This window comes from Chenopodium album, chromosome 22, assembly GCF_948465745.1.
Source record: "Chenopodium album chromosome 22, dcCheAlbu1.1, whole genome shotgun sequence".
Taxonomy (NCBI): domain Eukaryota; kingdom Viridiplantae; phylum Streptophyta; class Magnoliopsida; order Caryophyllales; family Amaranthaceae; genus Chenopodium; species Chenopodium album.
In genome coordinates this window covers 1,858,362-1,878,654 of record NC_137855.1, presented here as the reverse complement: position 1 = coordinate 1,878,654, position 20,293 = coordinate 1,858,362, and the positions used below count along the sequence as shown (strand labels likewise).

Sequence of the window (20,293 nt, the reverse complement as noted above, 5' to 3'; positions counted from 1 at the left end):
TTTCCTATTATGTGGCAAAATACATTAGTACTTCAACTATCCAAAAATGATCACTACAATGATTCAAGAATCAAGATTCCAACATTAAAAATGTAACTTGATCTTACTAAATGATCTCGATAGGCATATAGCTGAAGCCTACCTGAACGGGCCAAGATTAAAACTTTCAACATCGTGTTTAAAACAAGATTACAATTGGATTGTTTCCATTAGCATTAGGATTAAAGTTCCAATGAAATGAGTTTAATATATCGTTATGATACTGACAGCCGCTATAACATAGTATACAATTATCAAATGGCATTTGCTTGTACGGAGTGTGAAGTAATATTATGTGCGCTTAACATTCAAACTTGAGAAAAACAAACTTTTCAAATGCATCTACTATATATATGTTTCATTTACAAGTTATACTAACCTAAATACCTAATAAGTGATTTTATTTGTGCCATCATGTTTCTAAATACGTATGACCTTAATTCTCAATCACTTTATTACAGAGTATTCAATTAGATAATTACTTTTTTTTTTTTTTTTGAGGGAAATTAGATAATTACTTCTGTGAACAACAATAGATTACTTTAGAAGTTAAGACAACTTTTTAGTTTTTACTGAACATTATAAAATCAATGTAAGGATTATAATTGGTAATCGGAATACTAGTTGAAAATCAAAAGAATTCAGAAAATCGAGAACCGAAAAAGGAAAAAAAGAAAGGGAAAGAAATGATCACATGAAGTTTGCACTTTTGCTGACCCAGATCAAGAGACGTAGCTATCAATCTTCACACCCTAAAACAACATAAAATCAAATGTCGTGCCTCACCCTAATCTAAAAACAACAACCCTTTATTTTTCTGATTTTCTCCTTAATTATTTCCTTCATAACCAAGCATAAATAACGGTTGACATCTCTTTGAGGCATTTCGTCGAACACATAGCATGCATCTTGATACAGGGGGATGAAGATTGAAATTCACAGGCTTGTTGATTTGATGAAGCCTTTCTTGACATGTCGTCGGTGTTGCTAGACTCCGAAGCATCATTTTTCGATACTTCCAATCCTAATAAAGGTCAGATTTTTAGTACTTTGCCTATTTCTTCGTTGGGGTTTTCTGGGTTCGTTTCAAACGATCAAATTGCTTCATCATTCAACATGAATCCATATGGGCAATCTGGGTTTGTGAACTCTAGTCAAATGAATGCGAAATTTGAGTTTAGTTCACCGTCAACTTCGAATTTGGGTTCTGAAAAGCCCCCATTTAGCTCAATTCCTAGTCTTTCAAGGCCAAGATTGGTGAAGTCTAGGAAATCTCAGAATCCCAGGTCAATGGGCAGCTCAGAAACCCGGAGAATCGATCCGGGTTTTAATCCATTTCGCCCCGTTTCGGATAATCTTGCAGGGGTTTCATCTAGGTTGGAGGGTAAGGATGATGATGAAGTATATATGAATAGTAATAGAAGTAAGAATTTGAATTTGAATGTTACAAGTAAGGTTGAGAAAGTAGGGGATGCACTTATTGATGAAATTAGGAAATTGAGAATTGAGAATCAAAATATTGGTAGACAAAGTAGCAATAATGTGTTTGAAAGTGGGAGTTCGAGGTCGATTGGTGTTCAGCAACCTAGCAATTTGGCATCTGAGCTTCCTGATAAGATACATAATTTGAACTTGGGAGGTTTAGGTAGAGGTTCTGGTGTTGGTGGAAGTCATGGTGTTCATAATGTGAGTAGTTCAATTGGTACTTCATTGGCATCTGAACTTCCTAATGATTTGGAGAGGTTGAATCTCAAAGATACTGGTGAAATTGGTAGCCATAATTTTGGTTTTGGTGCTTCTGCTAGTAGTAAATTTGTATTTGGGGGCAATAGGACAATGGAAGATTCTAATGACCCTAGCATAGCGAGCGCACTTCCTAACAGGATTAAGAACTTGAACATAGCTGATCCTGACAAAAGTAGTGGTACCAAGAAAGAAATGAATAGCAACGTAAACAATCCGACATTTGGCTCTGTGGATGCTAATAGAAGTGAATCTGGTGAAAAGGTGGATACGATGATTTTGGATGAGATGGCGAAGTTGAAAATTCTAGGTGATACAAAGGAATCTAGTGATTATGCCAATGCAAGTGACTCTTCATTTCCAAGGACTGAACCGCTTGGAAGCATGAGCAAGGAAGATAGTAATATATTATATCCCACAGAGTTCCTAAACCCAATCAAGGAACGAAAAGAGCATTCAATTGGTCCTCAAGTAGCTGAATACCAATCGAATAAAGGCTCTGGATTTTGTGATGCATCCGCATCATCAACATCATCTCTTTCATCTGCCGGCCTACACTTTCAGCCAGCGAGGCATGAATTTGAAGTGCCTTGTACTGATGGTACTGTGAAGAAGGAAGGTTTTGCTTTTGGTTACAACCAGGAAGGTTCAAGGATTCCCTATGTTGAATTTAGAACACCTGATTCGAAAGTGCAAACTGGATACAGCACCAAGGGACTAGTTAGAGATTCTAAATCCAAGGGGAGGAAGGCAAAAGTAAAAGAAACTAAATCAGTCCTGATGTCGTTTGGGAATAATTTTACATCACAGGAGAACAACTTCCAAAATGAACCTTCTGATTCTTATTCGCCAATGGATGTTTCTCCTTATCGTGAAACTGGGGATGATGAGCAATCAAGTAAAGAACCTTCTTTGACACCTGAGAACTGGGCATCACTTGAATCACAGGCACCCCTTTCTAATGATGCGACAGATGAGGATCTGATTAGAGCTACAGAAAGCATGGACATTAATGAAGACAATGATGTGAAGCATGGTGAAGCAGAAGAGCAAGTTTCAGAGTGCACTGGCAATACATGTGCAGCTATGGCAAGCTCTCCAGGAGATTGTGTGTCTGCAGTTGAAAGTGAAAGTTTTATGTCTGCATCTGAGAATTTGGATGAAAATGGAGATAATGAGGTTCAATCAAATAGCGTGGAACAAAATTGTGATCAAACTCGATATTTCTCCACTGCAAGTTCTGCAAGCAGTGGAGAATCTTCTTTCACTTTTGCGGCTTCCTCTTCTGCCCAAGGTCAAGCATCAACTGCTATGCGGTTAAGTAAGAAGAAAATTCGTATGAAAGTTGGCCCAGATATCTATATTCCCGCTAGGAGTGCTGTATTATCTGATTCACAGTTTTCTCCCATTTCTAGAGTTTCTGTGCTTCCTTCACAGGTGGTGCAAAGTGATACTGTACCAACTGCTCCCTTAAAAGGAAGTAAAAAGATTACCTCTTCAACAAACATGTCAGTGGGAGGTAGTATTGTGGGGGATGCAAAGAAAGCCATATTATCTCCAACAGCTCCAGCTCCAGCTCGTGCAGCACAAGAAGCTTGTGAGAAGTGGCGCCTGAGGTGCTTTTCATATTTGACTATTCTGATTGTTTGCCATATTTTTGCTTTCTTTACCATTCTATTTTAGTTGTTGAATATTGCTAAATGCTAACATGGTAGGCACCTTTATGGTGATTTATTCAATTGAGTTTGAGTTATTGAAGATTGCTTGGTGCTAACTATGACGAAGACTTTCAGGGGAAACCAAGCTTATGCAAATGGAGATTTGGAGAAAGCAGAGACTTACTATAGCCAGGGGCTGAGCTGCATTCCTCAACATGAGACATCTAGGGACTGTCTCCGGGCATTGGTCCTCTGCTACAGTAATCGGGCTGCAGCTCGTATGTCTCGTGGAAGAATGAGAGAAGCATTACGAGACTGTCTGGTTGCCTTTGACATAGATCCCAGCTTCTTCAGAGTTCAACTCAGAGCTGCAAAGTAATGCTCATAAAATATATGCCCTAATGTCTTTGTCCGGTAGTTTAAGCTTGTTTGTTATGTTACTTTTAGCTTTTTGTGGTAGGAAGTGTGACTTGTTTAAGGGATCTGTTACATTTAATTCTGGAACATAGTTGGTCCTTTATGCCTCTTTATCCCCTTTACCCCCCTCATGTGTTATCTTTTGTTGATCTAGCTGTTACCTTGCTCTTGGTGAAATTGGCGATGCATCACTACATTTCAAGAGACTGTTGCAGTCGACTGATATCTGTGTGGAGCGGAAAATTATTCTAGAAGCTTCAGATGGCCTACAAAAGGCACAGGTACCCTAGTTAATTTTCAGTGTTCTTTTAATTGGCCATTCCAAAATACTGCTATTTTCACCTCCAAATAAACAACATAAAATAAAAATTCCCAAGCCTCTGTTCTAAGCAGAATAATGAAAAGTTCTTATGTAGAAGGAAAATTCTATGTAATACAAATAGCTGAGCACAAAAGGGGGATGTGGGTTGAAATTTATGCTTTCAATGTCAACATTTGTAGGCAGGGTTTTTAAGATCATCAATAAATTGACCCGTAGGCATTTTGATTAGAGGAATACTAGAGGGAGTTTAACTAATACTTGAATGATGTATCAGATTTTTGAGGTTGGTCAATACTGTTGCTCTCCTTGAATTGTGATGCTGCCTACCGCCTTGCCCCTGTCTGCCTCTGTGACTTTAGTTTCTGATATAGAAGTAGCTCCTAAGGGAATATTGTGCATATCAAAACACTTAAGCTTTTCACTTTTTCAAGGGTTGGGGATCTTGGGGATCTGGATGGTGAATATTTATACTTGCTTTTGTATTGCCCAAATAAGTATTTGTTGGTGTTGTATTCCTGTGTAGTTTGTATTTGAGCTAATGGTACTGTGTCTCTGTGATCACTTTCTAGGATATATGTGGAGGATTTGTTTTTTTGCTGCCTTATCTTCTAGCATATGTGGAAGTATGGGACACTAAATTTTGATTTTATTTCCTTGTATATAAAATTATAGTGTTTATTTGTGGATGCTTTATGGTCTTGTATTGATCCATTATTTTGCTGTTTAAACTCATTAAAGTTATGTTTTCAAGTTGATTATCTAGACTTTAGACCATATGGTGCTAGTCACAAGGGCTTTAATTTTCCCAAAATCAATTCTGAAAAGTAAAAACATGTTGACGTGTACTTGGAAGAGTGTTTACTGAGTCATGATTAAGTATGCACTGTAGCATAGGGGTGTAAAGATTGCATTTTTAACCTATGATAAGATGGACTCAAAATATGTTGACTTGCAGAAAGCATCTGAATTCATGGACCATGCTGCTCGACTTTTGTTACAAAGGACGCTTGCTGATGCAGAAACTACTCTAGGAGTGATTTCTGAGGCTCTAATTATTAGCCCATACTCAGAAAAGTTGCTTGAAAGTAAAGCAGAAGCACTTTTTATGGTTTGTAGCTTTGTCAATGCTCTTTTATTTTTTCCTTCTAGTCAATGGTTATCTTGACAGCTTTATATAAGAGACTTTTTCATGTTTAGTTGCGAAGATATGAAGAGGTGGTACAGCTGTGCGGGCAGACTTTGGAAACTGCTGAAAAGAATTCTCCTTTACTGGGTGCTGATGGACAGTCACCATGTTTGGAGGCTTCTGAGCTCTTGGAGAGTTATTCTTTCCGGATTTGGCGATATTGTTACATATTCAAATCAAACTTTTATTTAGGAAAGCTGGAAGAAGCTGTTGATTTTCTGGAGAAGAAAGAGTGCTGGAGGTCTATGGTGGCCAAGTAATGCATCCTCTATTTTTAACCTTTTTTGTTAAGCATAACTTTCTCAAATTATGACTCTTATTGCTAATAAATATTCTAGGTTTGGAAATGAGACTATTGAATCATTTATACCTCTACTTTCCACCGCACATGAGCTGATAAATCATAAGGTACGTCATTGCCTTTATTTTTTCTTCCCCCCCCCCCCCCCCCCCCCCCCCCCTGTTTTTTCTGTAGTGGCTTATATTTACTGTTGCTCTTCATGTTCAATGTTAATATCCTCAGGCTCTTTGTTGTCAACCACAGAACAGTTAATCGTTTATTTGTAGTCTTTTTTGTCAAACACCCCTATACCCTTGTCTAGCTGTTGTCAGACTGAAATAGGCTGTTCTACATTAGTTTCAGAGTTGAATAGCAAGGATCTCTACTATGTAGAGTTGCCATCCTACTTGAGCAAATTCAGCTTCAAAATATTCTGGAAGAATTCTTGGGTGCCCCTCCATGCTTTGGAAATGTTACTACTCTGCATACTATTTTTTACGTCTTGAAAGAACGCACAAAAGTTAGAAAGAATTTTCTATTCATTCTGAATTGTCTAGGGAAGAGTGCTTTAGTAACTTTGTATAGGGACACTGTCCCCTGAAGGTAGCATATCATTCTGTTACAATAACTACTAGCAAGCTTTGATGTCAGCAGATAGGAGTTGGTTTTTGTATGTTGGCTTCTAAAGTCTTCAAGTCAAACTTGTACTTCCTTTTTGGTTTCTGTTTGCATTTGTCAGCAGTTTATGTCTTTGAAAGTCACAAGTTTGATCTTCCTATGTTATTTGACTCCTCTCCCCTTTATGTTGTGTTCTTGCTTGTATCTTGTTTGTTTATTGCTGGAAACAAGCTGGTTTCTATGGCTGTATTATGAGCATAGCGGCATGAATCATACTCCCTATTTAAATCGTTCTTTTTGCTATTCTTGTAGCTTTTGGTGTCAAAGATCTTGCCATCTCATAGTCTTGCTTAAATTACAAGCCTTGTTTTCGAGTTTTCTTTTGTTTTTAAATTGTCATCCAACTGTATAATTTTACACTTCTTATAAAGTTTTGTTCCTCAATTTTTTGTCTTTTTTAAAGACATTTATCAGTGTTAGAGTGAGATATGGTGTTCGGACCGTGGGATACTGGGATGGAGGGAGTTCTATGTATCACATGCATGGTAACAGTCCATTTGTAATCCAGGGAAAAGAACTTTTGAATATATGCTGTCATCTAATTTTAAGTATGCTGGTGGAGTTCAAATTCTTGCCATAAACTATCCTGCATTTTTCATGTATCTGTGGTGTAAGGCGTTTGCTCCTGTTTGCAGTCCGCGGGAAATGGAGCCTTTCAGGCAGGAAAGCATAAAGAAGCTGTTGAACATTATACTGCTGCCTTGTCATTTAACGTTGAGTCCCGACCTTTCAGTGCAGTATGTTTTGCCAATCGTGCTGCAGCCTACCAAGCATTGGGGCAGATTACTGACGCAATTGCAGACTGCAGTTTGGCAATAGCTTTGGATGAACATTACTTGAAGGTTTGGACCAATTACATCCGCATTTAGTAGTCATTAGAGCACTAAATCTGTTTTTATATCAAATTTTTTATGTAATTTGTTATACTTGATCCCTGTTAAACTGCAACTTCAACTTAGCTGGTTCCTAATGAAGAAACACTAAAGTTTATAACTCTACCTAGCCTTTTGGAGGAACACAGTTTGAGTTGGTAACATTGGTTATGACCTTATGGGAACTTTCAGATTGACATCAAAAGTAGAAAAAACTTTCAGATCAGTGCATTTTTTTTAAATGCCTGTACAATCAGCTCGCAATAACACTTACTGGCTTCAGGGTTTTATATTGTTTGAACATTACGTAAATTAACACCATTTCAAGTTTATGAAAGTTAACAAAGACTTTCAAGCATGACAATTTATTTCTTATATGTTAATGAAAGTTTATGGAAATTTTTTTGATGTTTGACCCAATGGTGCAAATATTAGTGAATGGGGGAAGTAATATTTTTTGAAATGGTTCTGTAATTAATATGTCGAAAAGGTAGAGGTATAGGTTGATGCTCTGGAATTCATTTAGAAAATTTCCCTATTAGATGGCTCATCATGGCCTTTACTGTCAGAGTATGCATGTTGTTATTGGAACGGTATGATTGAGTTTCTGTGGAGGGATTTAACTATATTTTGACTCTTATCCCTGTCTACTTAATTAAGCTAGCCGTTGAAAGTGATCCAGATAGTTAGTACTGTATACTCTGGTCATTTACTGTATCTAATCAGGGGGTTATCATAATTATGTTGCAGGCAATATCCAGAAGAGCCACCCTGTTTGAGACGATTAGAGACTATGAACAGGCAGCAAAAGATCTTGAGAGACTTGTGTCTCTTCTTACCAAGCAGGCAGAGGAGAAGTCCACTTATTCAGGAGCATATGTGCCGTTGGGCTCTGTTGCTGATCTAAGACAAGCTCGACAACGGCTCTATCAGATGGAGGAACAGGCTAAGAGAGGGGTACCTTTAAATTTTTACCTCATCTTGTAAGTGTTATACATTTATTAGTTTGATTTTCTGATTCTGGAAAACTGGAATTTGGTACTCAATAACATCAGTCTTGGTCTTTATCCTGATGGCAGGGGAGTAGAGCCATCTGTTACAGCAATAGATCTGAAGAAAGCTTATCGTAAAGCTGCTCTGAAGCATCATCCTGATAAGGTTTGAGCCTTCACATTGCTGTTTCACTTGCCATTTTTTTAATGCTTGCAAAAGTTACAATTGACATGACTTTTGCTAATACAGGCTGGTCAATCATTGGCAAGAGCTGAAAGTGGAGATGATGGTCTCTGGAAGGAAATAGCGGAGGGGGTCTACAAGGATGCTGATAAGCTATTCAAGATGATTGGCGAGGCATATGCTGTTCTTTCAGACCCTGATAAGGTGATGTGTAAAAACCTATTTCTATTATGCTCTTTTTATTGCGTTTATTTATTTTACCATATATAAGATGTCATGAGTACTAGTATACTACAACATTTGTTGAATGTCTAGGTGGTAGTCTTGGCAGCCTGAATTTTGACATCTTTGATTTTATGGTATTTAGGTGAGCAAGTCTCTGCAAAATTAATGTAACAGTATACACCAAGGGGTAAACATAACAGATAATATGAAGAAAACAGGAAATGGAGCAATTTGGAAACACATTTTTTCACACAATTATATAGGGAACTTGAAAACCAAAAAAAATATAGGAAACTTGAAAACCAAAACTATAGTACATACTCTCTCCATTTTCATATTGTTCTTCTCACTTAAATTCTTTTTGTGGGGCAAAATTGTTCAAAGTGGAAAGAACGATATGAAACGGAGGAAGTATTAATTATGTTGCTTGGAATTGTAAACGTTTTTATTTAATGATGTTTATTATTAACAGAAAAATGTAAATTGATTGGGTATTGTTTGGTTGAGACAATGGAGTATAAGAGTTTAAAAGAAAAGATCATCTTGTGACACTAAATTCTGTTCATTTTTTTTAAAAAAATAAATAAAATAAAATGATATTGAGGGGGGTAGAGGGTGCTTGACTGTTTGGTGAGACTGTAAAGAAATGTCCTCCCCTGAGTTTTTTGAGGTTCTGAGATTCCGTGCTTCAAAATGAATATTGAGGGTTATTGAAATAGATTTGATGAAATAACTATTCTACATGACTAATTTGATATTTGTCATAGCGTATAATTTTTGTGGCAGCCACCAGACTATTGTTACTGGATTTTCGCAATTCTTAAATCCAATCCCCTTGCTTCTAATCTTTACTATAGAAAAAGAATCGTACTGAAAAAGAATCATTCTAATAAATCATGTTCTCTTATGAAGCTGAACAGATTAAGATTTTTTTTTTTTTTTTTGAATTGCACGGCCAAGAGATTTTCCATTTCTGAAAACAGATGAGATACTGCTGGATAACTGTGTTGAATATCAAATGGTTAGGGTTTGCTTGACTTGCTCCTTCACTTTGCAACCTATAACATACATGATACACTACGTCACTACACTAGGAAGTTGAGAGATTACATTTGAGCTTATTAGAATTGATTGAAGATCATTCCAAATTAACTTATGTTCACTAAAAGTATTGTTATTCATTTGCAGCGTTTCCAATACGATATTGATGAGGAGACAAGGAATGGCCAAAGGAAAAGTAGTAGCAATGCTTCAAGAATGTACACTGAAACTTCTTTTAACACTGCAGAAAGAGGTAATAGTGGACGACAATGGCGAGAGATGTGGAGATCTTCGGCCAACCCTTATTCTCGGGGGTTTGAACCTACAAGACCTGGTAGATTTAATTAACAGAAAGACAGCCAGCTGAATCACAGTTTGAACTGTATTAAAGGAAACGACAGATGAATCACACTATGAATCACGGTTATTACTATATTTAATGCTCTGAAGCTATGACAGAGACTTCCTCAACTAAACCCTGTGATTAACTTGAAGTTCAGAGGCACAATTGTGCAGCACTGTTGTGATTATCTAACGACACAAGCAAAATGAGACGACACAAGCAAAATGAGATTAAGATGGACTTTCCATCAGAAGTTCGGCAACTGACCCTAAGCCAAAGGTGTCTTGGTTCTCAAGTACATAGACAGTGTAAACAAAATCTTTCTAGATTATTTTTTAACGTTAGAAATTATAATTATTCTTTTTCCATTTTCTTTTGGCTTGAGAGATTGTTATATACACCCGGGTTTACTGTACACCGATCTAACCCAATGTTAGTTTTTGCTCATCATTTGATGATTAAATGATAAAAAATCTTCAAAATGAGAACAAATACTCATGGGTGTACGCCTGTACGGTACACCTGGGTGTATATAACATTTTCTAGGCTGGGTGTGGAGGGGTATTTGTATGTGAGATAGAAATTTGTTTTTCCAGTTGAAGATATGTAAATACAGGCAGCTTGTATAGCACAAAGAATTGCTTTAATTGAAATTTAATTATTATAGTGTTTGTGTTTGCATAAGTTTTCTGAAACCGGTCCTCTCGCTGCAGTTTTTTTTTTTTTTGAGGGGGTCCTCTGAAACTGAACTGTTAAGACATTCGACGTCTAGTCTAGTGCTACTCTTCCAATTCAGGGAAAGCAGAAGGCAGCAGATTGATATCAATAATTGCAGGTCTCAGTACAAATCGGAAGATTTTGAAAGGCAAAATGTCTGCAACTGTATATTTGAACCTTATTTCTGAAACTGTGGAATCTGAAAGCATATACTGGCAAACACAACCCTTTATACATAATTTGTAAATATTCTGTAACTAATTGAAAATTCAGAGCAGAAACTCATTCTATATGCACACAATTTTGGAAAATATAAACAAAGAGATAACTAGCAGATTCAGAAAAAATGTTTCAAGCTGATTGTACCCTAGTTAGAAATGTATAATCCAACTGATACTTAAAAAGCAATGTAGCTGGATTCATCATTTCGCCATTATCAAAAGAAATACTACAATGCTAATCTTCAAACCACAAATATGAAAACGCTTCTTATGAGTAGAACTTGTAGCTTTTCGCGTCTATTATGATCTGTCTAAGCCCTCCGATAGGTGCTAACACCATCAGCATGACTCCAAGAACAATGCAAGCCTGAAATATGAGCAGAAAACATTATTAGACTAAATTCAATAACAAAGATTTACACCAATGTGCCTATAAAAAGTCGACTTGTATCAGCCAGAAGTTTCGGGCTGATAATGTTTGTAAATTATTATTCGGCTAGAATCAACCATACTTGATAAGCCATACAACTAATAGAAAGGAAAGACATACCCAATTACACCACCATGAGAGGCCAAACTTCCTGGGTTTGTGAATAGCAAGCCACATGATGCAAGGAAGCTGCAAATACAAGAAAATTAGAACCTTTGACAAGTGCAATATAAACTATAACTCAAGATAAAATGTTGATAAATATAAGGTACTTCGTATGTAAAATGGACTTACAAAGTATGTAGTTGGAGCAAAGGCAAATCCTCCAAAGAATCCAAGAAGTCCTCCAAAGAAGGGGAATGTAATGGCTACAAACATTGTAAGTGCTGTGGAAGTAGAAAGAAAAAACAATGTTTAATCAAATTTTGATCAGTAGATTTACTCCCACCATCCGGAATTAATAGTTACGTTGATACTTACCCACATAACAGTTGCGACTAATAAACCTAAGGTACCAAGTAGGCTTGAAGTGCAACTTCTTCACTAGCACAGTCTCAATCATGTCAAACACCGGCATGGCATAAATCTAGAGAGCGAAAAACAATCAAGTTCGTGATCAGAATATTGGAAAATCATATGAAAACCATAATGGGAATCATATAGTATATTTTTCAAGTTCAGTCCTTAAGAAATACAATATATTTTACTTGTGACACGCACCTGATAGCTTCCAATAACATGGACGACCACAAACATGTTGGCCATAGCAATAAGCCAACTGGGTTTCTCAAGGGAAATGAGGATGTTATCTTTAACATTGCTGCCAAAAATCCAATAGCCAATCAGGGCAACGGGGAAATAGCATATGGCAACAACGATGTAGGCAACGATGACACCCTTCCACATGGGTCCCTTAGAAGGCTTCCCTGGGGTGGAAGGGATGGTTGCTTGAATTTCGAGTACAACGTTGTGTCCTGCATATGCAAAAGCCACGTCTCCTAGCGCGTTGAAGAAGCCAAACATCTTCCCTACGTCACTATGGTGTTTAGCCCCGTATGTAACGTCTGGTTGTACACCTTTCCCTAGTGATGCTGCCCATGCAATTGTAGAATAGCTGCAACATCATATGAAAAAAAAAAAATACTAGTTAAAAATTAAGGCCTAGAAATATACTTAAATGTAACTCTTAAAAAGATGTCTTGCTCGTTCAAGTGTGCACCTAAGAGACATAACAGCAGCAGCCAATGAAACAACGGCGATGGAGTTGAAGTTAGGAAGGTGAGACAGGACAAAGTGGACGGATGAGAAGATCATGATGAAGTAGGTAGTTTTCATTGGTGCACAATTAGTTTTGTTTGCGCATATAATATCATGGACCTTCTGAAGAGATTTACCCCCGGTAACCATGTAAACAATGTTAACACCAACTTCAACAATAAGTTGTTGAGGCACCACAATCCATAGGCCTAACTTCTCCCCAAAGGCATATTGTCCTAGCTCGTGATACCGGTCAAATCGCTTCCCTGGCACCATCTCATGCATCTCCACCATTTGCCATAGGGTGTACAATGTTATGATCCATGATAATACTAGAATTACCACTCCTGGTCCCCTGTAAAACACACCAAAAATATATCAACTATCGATTTATAAAATGCACCCTTTTAAAGTAACATCAGTATTGCAATAGGTGACGTTTAGGCAATTTAACATACTTTTCTTCGTAAAAGCATATACAAAATCAATTAATTGCTAATGAACTTGAACATTTTAATTGTCAAAATAGAAAGATTAGGCGCGTGTCTTGTTATTTTTATATGGACTAAGCTAATTTTCTAGACCACATACGAAAATGTTGCAACTTTGTGAAAACTTACCATCCTAGATTAGCCATGGCATATGGAAGACTAAGGACTCCGGCGCCAACCATGGCAGTGACATTGTGGAAGGCAGAGTACCACCATTTCGCATTCCTTGCAGATGTGATGGGAAGCCAATCATCAATTTCCTTTTGTTTTGCCAACTTTGCTTCGATATCCTAATGAAACATACGCCAAAATTATAAACACGATAAGAATTTACTTAAAAAACGACGTAACAAAATGATATTGTATATCCTAAATAGTGCAAAGAAAAATATCCCTTGTCAATTAGAGTTCAATAGTTCACAAGCTTTTACTATAAAAAATCGAACATACTTTCATAACGTTATAATCTTCTTGATGTTATTAGTACTCAAAGTAAGCAAATTAAGAAAAATGAGTAATTTTCATTGAAGATATCACAAATATATTAAAATTGTCATGTGAAACAAATCAAGTTGGTAAACTAAAGGTAGTCACAACTCACAAGGTATACGTCAAAAAAGTACTATAATTAAGCTAGAATCAACAAAGAAACATACTATTTAAGGAAATCGTAATCAAAACTAAAGTGAATAAATTAAAGTCCAAAGAGATAAGATTATATGAATTTATACAATTTATTATACTCGTGAATTTTATCATAAAATCATCTTTATAACTTCAAACGGTGGGTTCACGGAGCTAATTAATTGATATAAATAAACAAATAAAAGGTTTGAATAAATTTTCCACCAAAAATTAAAAACAAATTAATAAATTGACAGCAAAAATACAGCTTAGCATAAATTGAAGAGTCAAAGTCTTTATTCTAAGTCTATAACACATGGAGTGCAGAATTAGGAATTAGACAAAATTATAGAAAAATAATTTATCAAATGTCAACTTGCTCACATGAAAGGGCATTTCTATTACTAATTGTGTGATACATCACTTCAAATTAAGCAGCACCCCACTTAGACAATTTGCAATAGACATAACATAATTGAGAATTCCCATTTTACCCTCGTTATATAAAAATCATTGCAAAGCTTAGACTAGATTAAATATGAATTTTACCACTATTGAAATTTAAGACATTTTTACTTTTAGGAGGAAAAAGAAAAGTTAATTTATGGTAATTAAATACTACGATTTTTTGAGAGAGTGAGGGATAGCTTAAGTGGTTAGAGCTCTTCTCTCGGTTTTAGGAGATCTTAATATCGATTCTCATCTCTGTCCTTGTGGCTCTCTAAAAAAAAAAAAGAAAAGAAAAATACTACTAGTAGTTTTCATAGTTATCCTAAATTTCCAATCTAATTTTCAACTTATACAAAAACAAAAAAAAAATAAAAAAAAAATAAAAAAAAATAAAATTCTCACAACTATTAATTCCCTATCCTTATCCAACATTTTTATCGTGAATGTGAAATGGAAAACATGATAACCCAAAACAACAACCAAAATGATGCACATAATCAATCTACTAATCTAAAGATAGAAAAAAGAGAAATTTACATTGATACGCCCATACGAAGGGCTGGGGACAGAAGGAGCCATATTTGTACAATTTGTCAATTGTAGAATCAACCCACTTTATAAATTGACCAAAAAGGTTGGAGATTTTCTATAATTTTTGTGGAATTAACAATTCACACCAAACAAAAAAACACCCCAAAAAAAGTAGGAAACTGCCAAATTATGAACTTCTAATTTGGAAGACTTCCTAATGGGTTAAGCTGCTATCATTTCATCACTTTTTATAGGATAAAAGTCAAGTCAACGCCCTTAAACTTCACATTACATTCCTACCATGAACTACTCCTACATACAAGTACTAATTTAATTCTCTCACTCACTCTAGCAATTACTTATTTGATGTATATATGTAATTGTTCAATGTTGCTATTAATTTATCATGTCATTTTTCCAAATTCAAATGATGGGAAAGCCAAGTGTTGAGGTTCAACTAATTAAAAAATTCCAACTATGTTGGTCATCATCATGTTAATAGATAATTAAACAAGCAAGATTTGCCTAAAGAACTAGCTATGGTTGAATATAAATGGCCATCACGATATGTATACCCTTTTCTTGCGTAAATAAACTAACATTTTACATTTAAAAGGTCCATATATGAAAATATAGAACGATTATATTCTCTAATGTATGCATATTGGACCATTATTTGGCTATTTTTTTACGGATTACAAAACCTACTTGTTACGAGGGGTTCTAGCTTAATTTGGGTTAACAAGTAGGGTATGATTAATGAGTCAAATCAGGCTTCACACGTTGTTTAATTTGAATTGGGTTTGGTTTAAATATGGTTTGGGTTTCTCTCAATGTATTTTGGGAATTTGGATGGGTAAGGTTCTCGGGTCAAGTTATAGGTTTTAACATACACTAACCTTATTATATTATATGTGAACATAAAGTATCTATACTTGAACCAAAAGCTTGACCAGGTTCATGGCTTAAAATATTTCCTTATGTATTAGTACATGTACATTAAAAATCTTCAAAACTTCCCTAAATAGAACAATTAATTAAATCAATACCATCATCCTATCCTGTCAATTGCTTGGATAACTTAAATTCAAATTTCATTAGAAGACAAATAATGTATGTCACATGGTGATGAGAAGTTGTGATCCGGAATTCTTGATCATATAATTTAAGGGTTAAAATACCACCTAAGATGCTCTTGGAGATCAAATTACAAGGGGATGGAAAGAAAATAATAATTTTAAAAAAATTCTAGGTTTATCAAAGATCGTGAAATTAAAATACAATTATAATTCAACTATTTTGTCGATACCTATATCAATTGTTTATAATAGAAAACAAAATATTCAAATCAACATAACAAGGACATACCATTAAACAAATAAAAATTAGGTTAATTATTTGTTATTCCATTCGTTTCTGAATATTGTTCGTTCACATTAAAATTTTGTCACACGCTTTAACTTATACGAAATCAAGAAAACAACAAAAGATCGAAAAAAATTCTTAAGGCTAGATATAAAGATCATATATGAATACACCCAAATTAATTAAAACAATATATACTAAGTATATTATATGAATGAACTATATATATAAATTGTAATAAAAAGAATCATAAACAATTAAAGAGAGAAGAAATCATACAGTGTGGTTTGAATGAGGATGAGTATCCATTTTGGCTAGGAAATTAACAGAAGGAGATTAAAAATTCTGGGAATTAATCGAATCTCCTTCTGAATTTGTGCGCAAAATAAAAGTGATGCGTTACACACTTTATATATGAAAATGAGTTGTAAAATTGTAATCACCAAATCTCCTCTTTTGGTAAAATTTTAATCTCTCTCTTACTGTCAATGAGTTGTGGAAATTTACTGCTTTATATAGCAATAAAACGAGTGAATTGAATCTGGAATCATAATTTTTTTTATTTATTTTTTATTTATTTTTATTTATGATGCATGTATATAGATTCTAAAGGGATAAGAGAGTGTAACAAGAATTTGAGTTTTTGACTTGTCATTTATAAAAAAAAAATTAAAAATATGTTTCAATAAAAAAATAATTAAAAATATATTTCAAAATAGAAGTATTTATATTTTTTACTCCGTAATATTTTTGGTGGGAAATAGTAGCTTTTTTGGAGCAAAAAATAGAAGTATTGGTTTATGAACTAATATGAGTATTCGTACTTTTTTTTCAAAAACTTTTGGTCACATTCAATGTATTAGAATTGTCTTGTGTATGACTGGCGTGTGGTCACTAACCTCAGTAATTTTGACCAAGTAATCCAGTAATACTGGTCGAGTAACTCTTATAACACTGACCGAGTAACATATAATATAGACAAATATTAATAATACAGGGTATATCACATACTTGTATTGTTTTTCTTTGGAGCGTAGCTACCTAGAATTCAGTCACATTTTAATAATTCACTAATTTTTATTTTGGCAAATTAAAGTATTATCACTTTGCAATTTGCATCATAGTTACATAGGAAAAGGTTGTTTATATTGCTTAATCTTTGTTAATTACATGATCATATCTTTGCTTAGTATATTGCTTGATCTTTGTTAATAACATTTATCCTCTTTTTTTTTCCTTTTTTCTTTTTTCTTTTATTGTTTTTTTTTTTTTTTTCTTTTTTACCACTATTCAACACTTAATAGTTGACAGATCGAGTTTATCTAGCCTCTTAATTTGGTGGGCGAAAAACTTGTGGCACCTGTTTCTATTTGTAATTAAAATTACATGAACCACTAGATTATTTAAATATTTACAGCACTCTAATTTCAGTTTTAACTGTAAAGACAAGTGTAAGGCTTTAATAATCTCATACATTTGACATGAAAACTTCAAACCTATAAATTCTACCTTCTAACTTATATACACTTATTCTCCCTTACTCCCTAAAATGCTCAACTACCTAACGCGTGATCTTTTATGTCGGTAATTTTTAACCGAATAAGTTGATTAGTTTATGTATTAAGAGGTGATATTCAAAACATAGGAACAAAAGAAAAGACATGCATCGATACATGTACCAACAAAGACGAGTTATACGTTTTTATTTAATTTGCATATGTCATTAGTTTATCACTTATGTACCACATTTTTATGCAATTCAAGTGTTAGTTCAACACAAAATTGTCAAACAATCAAATTTGTATTATTTTGTTTGAAAAAAAAAATTCTCTGTTAACTTGTGGGCACATACTTCCAAACAAGTCCTAAATAATATGTAAAGACATGATTACATGAATTATAAAAAATAAAAAATAAATAAAAAATAAAAAGGCTGTCCAATACAGAATTTAGCAAGAATATATCACATGGTGAGAAGTTGTTATCCTCATATTTTAAGGGTCAACTATCAAGTAACGGCTTAACGTAAGGATTTAAAAGAATATTAAAATATTGTCTTATTGGGAAATTAACTTACATGAATTATAGTGAGTAACTTAAACAGTACAATAATTTATTCCAATTAATCGTTTATAAATTACTATTCTGTTTCAAGGAATATTGTAAATTTACTTCTTATTAAAAAATGTTATTGTTCATGTACATCTCACATACAATATAGTACATTGTTTGACGTATATTCCTTCTTTAATATTATGGTCGAATAGATGAATAGTGAGAGTGTGAGACTAAATTCTCATAGACTCAATTTCCATTCTCATAGTAGTATATACTTCGTACATAATATTGGATTCTAAATTTTCAAAATTAAATACCACGAGGTAGTTGTCAGTCAGTCACGTACTTTGTTCATATATAAATTTTCTAAATTAAATTAACAAAAATCGAACAAAATATTCTCATAAATTGTGTTCTCAATGAACTTGATAGAAAGAATTCTCAATCTAATTTAAGCAATCAAAGATATAAACACAAAATTCAAATCATATTACTCACATTTTTTTTTCTTGAATTATATGGTGTCACATTCTTGGTGATGTAACTAATTGATTCCATTTAATAGCTTAACTAATCCAATCAACCAATCTTTGGTTAAAAATTATACCATTGCATTTGAATGTCCATCGTAAACAATGGGACAATCAAGTTCATACATCATACAAGTATTACAAATTACAATTATATAATAGATTATAGATGTACGTAAAAATACCAAATAAAACAGAGTACTAAAGATATAATCCAATAATAAAAAAAATGATCATACAAAAAGCAGAGAAAACTTACTACGTTATTTTGAGGAGAACTATTCTGAGGAGAAGCTTGAGTTACTTGAGTAACCATATCAACACCTTGATTAATATACAAAATTACCCAAAACCCGAGTTTAACTTCGAATTAAAACTCAATCTCAAGATAATTAATTGATCTTCTTTTGATACCTTATACTAATTAGCAATATATAAAATGAAGTATATACTATATAGTTTTAATGTATAAATGTGAAGATGGGTTGTGAATGTGATAATATGCTAGCTTATATTGGCAAAGAAAGGTGTGTATGAAAGATTAATGCAAGTTGAAGTAAACGGAGAGAGAAAGAAGACTGACGTATCAACCCTTTGACTATTAGACTTCCCCTGCCTTGCTCTACCTACGAAAATTCTACGAACTTCCCATCTATTTCCTTATTATATGAATTCCACACTCTTGTTAACATGTCAATTATCGAACTATCTATGTGTCTATTATACACCCGCGTTTTAATGTTATACTCTATGTATTACAAGTATAATATTTGTGATGTTTTGTACTCCGAAGATTATAGTTTAGGAAGATGGTTAGCGTTATGAGATTTGTTTTTTACCTATCATGCCCCTTCACATGAGAGCGTTTTGAGCTTATGCTCAACGCTAAATGTTTCAGTATTGGTTTAGATCTTAGAATATATCAATATTATCTGGCTATTAAGTCATATCAAGAAATATTTAAAGATCATAAAAGTTAAGCAACAGTGTTTGGGAATTTGGGTCCTATATAGGCTAAATGTGAGTCGTGTTTGGATTGTGACATACTAGTATTTGTTACGTTCTATAGAGTTTTTGTTTTGAAGTCACTTAAGATTAAGTAAGATTTAAAATTTGTTGCTTGTTGGCTTATTATAAAAATTCAATTAGTATTATTCGTACACTCATTATATTTTTCAATCTAGATCACACTTTAATATGAAGTATGACCTTATTATAACTACATACAATAGGACATGAAACTAATTTTGAACTAGATAGTCCTATATTACAGTACTCCCTCCGTCTCTAAATTACATTCCTCTTTCTCTCTATTATGTAAGGAATAAATGCTAGAAAGAGGAATGTAATTTAGAGACGAAGGAAGTACTACATTTACTAGTCTTAGTTCATTTTATTTAAAATTCCCATACTAGACTTATGTAGTAGACCCTAGACCAGGTTGGTTTAGGCTCAAACATGATATGGCCAATTGTGTTGGGATCAACCCTGATTGAGTTTGTCCCAATAGTTGAACCGACCCAAGCCTAGCTTTTAGTGTACATTTTTCTACAATATCTATATACGAGTATATTTTTTAGATTCACATTTTCTTCTATTGGGTCAACAATGGAGGAATTCCGGCAGCTTATTAGATTAC

The 20,293-nt window shown here is 34.1% G+C and overlaps 2 protein-coding genes across 4 annotated transcripts; one reads left to right on the top strand and one right to left on the bottom strand.

Moving 5' to 3' along the window:
- The first annotated feature begins 735 nt into the window (after positions 1-735).
- Positions 736-10,770, top strand: LOC145603525 (uncharacterized). Its single transcript, XM_081659445.1, has 11 exons — positions 736-3,398; positions 3,576-3,815; positions 4,012-4,138; positions 5,135-5,287; positions 5,377-5,621; positions 5,704-5,773; positions 6,959-7,165; positions 7,946-8,178; positions 8,275-8,353; positions 8,438-8,575; positions 9,785-10,770. The coding sequence occupies exons 1-11, from the start codon at positions 1,012-1,014 to the stop codon at positions 9,983-9,985; spliced, it is 4,080 nt and encodes a 1,359-aa protein (XP_081515571.1). The 5' UTR covers positions 736-1,011; the 3' UTR covers positions 9,986-10,770.
- Positions 10,771-10,905: 135 nt separating this feature from the next.
- On the bottom strand, positions 10,906-19,136 carry LOC145603526 (lysine histidine transporter 2-like). Of its 3 annotated transcripts, none has more exons than XM_081659446.1 (8): positions 18,914-19,136; positions 13,226-13,386; positions 12,568-12,960; positions 12,069-12,462; positions 11,829-11,934; positions 11,643-11,734; positions 11,469-11,537; positions 10,906-11,285 (listed from the first exon to the last, which is right to left on the bottom strand). In XM_081659446.1, exons 1-8 carry the CDS (start codon positions 18,968-18,970, stop codon positions 11,187-11,189), a joined length of 1,371 nt encoding a protein of 456 aa, XP_081515572.1. In that variant the 5' UTR covers positions 18,971-19,136; the 3' UTR covers positions 10,906-11,186. The 3 variants fall into 3 exon arrangements, with proteins under 3 accessions (XP_081515572.1, XP_081515573.1, XP_081515574.1); XM_081659447.1 differs by lacking the exon at positions 18,914-19,136 and adding an exon at positions 14,708-14,832; XM_081659448.1 differs by lacking the exon at positions 18,914-19,136 and adding an exon at positions 13,547-13,666.
- Positions 19,137-20,293: the final 1,157 nt, after the last annotated feature.